The 4,471-nt window shown below is 42.4% G+C and overlaps 1 protein-coding gene across 1 annotated transcript in view; it reads left to right on the top strand.

The window, feature by feature from the left end:
- Positions 1-1,025, top strand: part of T265_03253 (hypothetical protein) — a gene marked incomplete at both ends in the record, with an annotated part of 6,547 nt that extends 5,522 nt beyond the window's left edge. Inside the window, one exon of the mRNA XM_009167686.1 lies at positions 913-1,025. Coding sequence (XP_009165950.1) covers positions 913-1,025 — 113 coding nt within the window. The remainder of the gene's footprint in view (positions 1-912) is intronic.
- Between the last annotated feature and the right edge of the window lie 3,446 nt (positions 1,026-4,471).

Below are 4,471 nucleotides of genomic sequence, written 5' to 3'. Positions count from 1 at the left end.
ATTCTTTTCTTTACAATAAGGCTTTCAAATAAGTCATAGTTGTACGGCAGTGAAGCATCGGTGTTGAACACTGATGTCATGCTGTCGATGATGATGAGGATGATGATGACACCCCACATACAATCGCCAACAGAAATGCGCAGTGACCATACCTCAAAAGAACTGAAGTTCATTTCGAAAAATCTCACTTGAAAACTTTCCCGCTCGCACTTTTAAATCTGTTTGTAACTACTTGAGGCATCCGAAAAAAACTCACAAAGTTTATCCTAAATTGAATAGGATATTGAAAACCGGGAACAGGTGGATGAAGCGCAAAGAAAACGGCGCTTGACCCCATCTGTGGCAGAAAGGATTGAGGAAAACTTTTCAGTTCGTACCGATTCAAATGAATGCCTTGAGGGTGTCGGAACATCTGGATCCATTGAATACAGGTGTACATACAGACGGAATTTCATGTTGATTTTAAATCCATCGGGTTGGCATTCGGTGCCTGAGAGAGAAGGGTGATGCATACACCTGTTGACACTGAACTTCTTCAGTTTATCATACACACATTCTACGGTACTGACGTCTGATAGGAATTGAAACAACGAATTTTGTTGAACAAAAAACACAATACAACTGATGTTTTTTCACCAAGGTCGTCCGCGATAACCATTTTTGCAGGACCTGACTCCCACAACTATTTGTCACAATGGTATTACCCCTCCCTAAAGAAGTACCATACACGCTTAGTCCTAAAATACTACTCACAAGTCATTCGGGCATTTTTTAGAATTATCTGAGTTGGACCATATATCACAAGGCCCTTAAGTTGTAGCAACCCTTTGCCTTATCGTGTCAACTGAATCATGAGGCGGTCTGTGCAGCACATGCAGTTCTAGAATATCATAAACGAGAGATTCAGTTTAGTCTCTCGTGAAAAACAAATTGATTTGCAAATGAGTGTATTTCTTGAAAACAGTCCAATTTGGGTTCAAGTAGAACATAAGGTTGATGGGAACTCGGGGACTGCGCCTACCTGATGAGCCCGAATTGGAAGGGCGAAACCGGTCGTGGGCTGTCGAAGAGTTTTCAGCAAACTTGTGAGTAGTTTCCTTTATGAAAATATACTGCGATATCTCGAATATCGTGTCAACTGATACATGAGGCGGTCTGTGTGCAGCACCTTCAGTTGTAGAACATCTATACGAGAGATTCAGTTGAGTCTCTCATGAGAACCAAATTCATTTTCGAATAAGTATATTTCTCGAACACTTTTCCTTGTTGTGATCACACAGCTGTGTGTGTTGTACTCGGTTCCTCAGAAACGTTTATCACCGGAAAACAGTCAGGTGCTGTTCTCCGGGATCTTCGTGAAGGCTCTGATACACACAAGCGCAACTGGACGTGGAGATGCAAACAGAGGAATGTGGCACTTTCTGAAAATCAGCTTACTGTACACTTCATCACGAAATATAAATGTGCCCAGATCGATCGGTTATCCAGTGTGTTAACGCTCTTCACCGTTTACTGCACTGGTGCGCAGATATATCCACATGTATCGACATGAAACGCGCTATCAACCGCAATGTAGGGTCTCACACGCTGCCTTTCCTAAGACGTCCTTGAACAGCGCTTGAAGACGAGACACATAGTATGTGTTACACTTTCTTAAACCGTTCAGTCCACGTATCCATTCAATTTTGAACCACAACGTACCCCCTTAATATAAGTACAACACTCAAAAAATTTCATCTTGAAGTAGAGTCTCGCTGGCAGAAAGATGACTACTTTTCAGAGCGTTCTGTTTTCAGCAGAATTGCGAGCACAGAACACTAGAGGAACCATTTTCAGTTAGAATCAGCTTTGAATATCTTCTCGTTTCTTCTTTCAAGTCTACCCACCACATTCCCAGTAGACCATAAGGTTGACGGAAACCCGGGGACTGCGCCTACCTGATGAGCCCGAAGAAGGGCGAAAACGGTCGTGGGCTGTCGACGGATTTTCAGCAACCTTATGAGTAGTACATTGCAAAGATTTTTCTTACTGTTTTTAACGGTCCAATGATCCTTTGATTCGTAAATCAATCATTGTCTTTTCGAAAGTCAGCTGAGTACATCCAGAAACTGAGTTATTTCTCTCAGTGATTTTGCAATCCACATTGTGAAACTGTCATTTTCAGCTTTTTGCGTCCTGAGCGATGATTTGACGAAGGTCTTTGAATACCGCTTTGAAAGCGCGCACTTTATCCTTCATTGTGACTGACATGTGCCCATAGTGAGTGCTTGGGTGTCTTTGAAATCTAAAGGATCGAGGAAGGTCTTTGAATACCGCTTTGAAAGCGCTCACTGTATCCTTCATTGTGGCTGACATGTGCCCATAGTGCGTGCTTGGGCGTCTTTGAAATCTAAAGGATCGATGAATGCTCTTTTTGGGTAACTCATTGCGAGGTGTAAGCATTGTTTATCAGGTAAATGTCAACGGAAGCCACCAGAAAGGATTCCAAAGAAACCCCTGGTTGGGATTTGTGAACAACATTCGTCTGCCTTCCTTGAATTAGGTGTGGTCCGTCTGAGGGAGTACAGAACTCCGTGCTCTATCTGGTGTGCGGCTTTGGGAGGTACAACAGCCGTTTGTTTACCGCGACAAGCGTATTAACAAGCCAGGATGGATGCACGACCTGAAACCCGGTCGGCAACTTGAAACAACAATCAGCTGATGGTAAAGGACTTGTGCCGGTTTCACGTGAACCAGCCTTTAGGCGTGGCTAGCATGTCACGTGTGTGCGCCGGGGCGTGTGAACTTGAGGAAACACATCACGGCAATGACTTTTAACAGTCAAAGTGCGTCTTCGGGCACTGACAGAGATGACCTTCGATCTTTCACTCTGAAATTGTCAGATAAACAGCTGATTTCCATCCGTTAGAATTTGAAGATAAATAACCTCAGGAGTGGAGTTGGGGAAGAACAATGATTTCCCTGAAAGAAACCACTCACAAGTTTGCTGAAAACTCTCGGACAGCCCACGACCGGTTTCGTCCTTCCTATTCCAGCTCATCAGGTAGGCGCATTCCCATAGTTTTCCTTCAGCCGACTTTATGAACCCAAATTGTGCGAACTTCTCAAACGAAATGCACTCACTGGCAAATCAAATTGACGTTGCCGAGAAACCCAGTTGAAATTCTCATCTGCGAATTTCCGTCAACCTTATTTTCTAGTGAAGCACGTCTGTTGCGAGAAACACTAATTTGCGAATTCAACCTGAGACAGCCAAATATTACCTGAATCTGTTGCCCATAATGGTTTCCTCAACTGGAAGCACCGGAGAAGGGCAAAACGTGTAGTTGGCCATCCGGAATGTCAACGACATTACGGGTCGTCTTGAAGGGCATACCAGGATTCGGAATATCGTTCGATCTGAAACACAAAGCAGATTCTGAGCACTACAATTGGTTGACGAATACCAAAATTGAGAGGTGCGTTTGAATCGTTCTATAACGCCAGTTTAATGTGCAAATGAGAGCATCTGGCAACGTGCTCACTCCAAGACTTACAAATGATATTGCCGATTCATCAAGCGATGATATCCTCTGACCGCTCAGCAAACACGCATACATTTTTCTAGCCAAGTCATCATGGAATTGGCCAAATGCAAAAAAGCAAAGTGGATTGAGTGAATGAATGAATGAATGAGTGAATGAATGAATGAATGAATGAATGAATGAATGGATGAATGAATGAATGGATGAATGAGTGAATGAATGAATGAATGAATGAATGAGTGAATGAATGAATGGGTGAGTGTTCTATTTCACTGGTTGACTCAGAGTCAAATATATCGACTGGTTTCCTCCAATCAAGAGTAACATTTTTTTCTACTCTTTAAAAACAGGTTTATTTTGCACTCCTTGTCTTCCCTGTTGTTCACACATTCAATCTTGATACAAGCTAAAACTGAAATACTACTATCGAAATGGTGTTTTGAAACGAAAAATTATTTTTGTTTTTGTTCAAAAAACTATCAATCAAATTTCATCTGTTTGTTCTGGGTGCTTATTTGTCCACATCCAGCACTGGAGTGGCTCAAGAACGCATTTGAAAAAAAACGGTTGACACTTAATCTGATATCCTCGAACAACAACTGTGAAATCTTACCTTCACGCCTTTTTTATGCGTTGTCAAAGCAACCGATCTCATTACTGACTAAGCTGATGTAAAAATGTTTTTTTTTCGCAATAACAGGTTGAATAGACAATTCGCACGAAGAGCAAAATAGCTATCATGGCAACCGCAGAATCGATTCACCGCCTCGCCCATTGTGATTCTGCGGACCCTGATACGGGACAAAGCGTGATGTTTTGTTACTCAGTATGCAGTAGTAACAATACACGTTTTTAATTGACATTTAGTGCTGTCAGTGAAGTCATCCATACGGAAAAGCTGAGAAACACCGAACAGTTGCTCCCTGCCAATTCGGAACCATCCACAA

Source organism: Opisthorchis viverrini (assembly GCF_000715545.1).
Source record: "Opisthorchis viverrini unplaced genomic scaffold opera_v5_45, whole genome shotgun sequence".
NCBI lineage: Eukaryota > Metazoa > Platyhelminthes > Trematoda > Opisthorchiida > Opisthorchiidae > Opisthorchis > Opisthorchis viverrini.
Note: the sequence above shows the minus strand (reverse complement) of the source record. Positions and strands in the feature narration are given on the sequence as shown.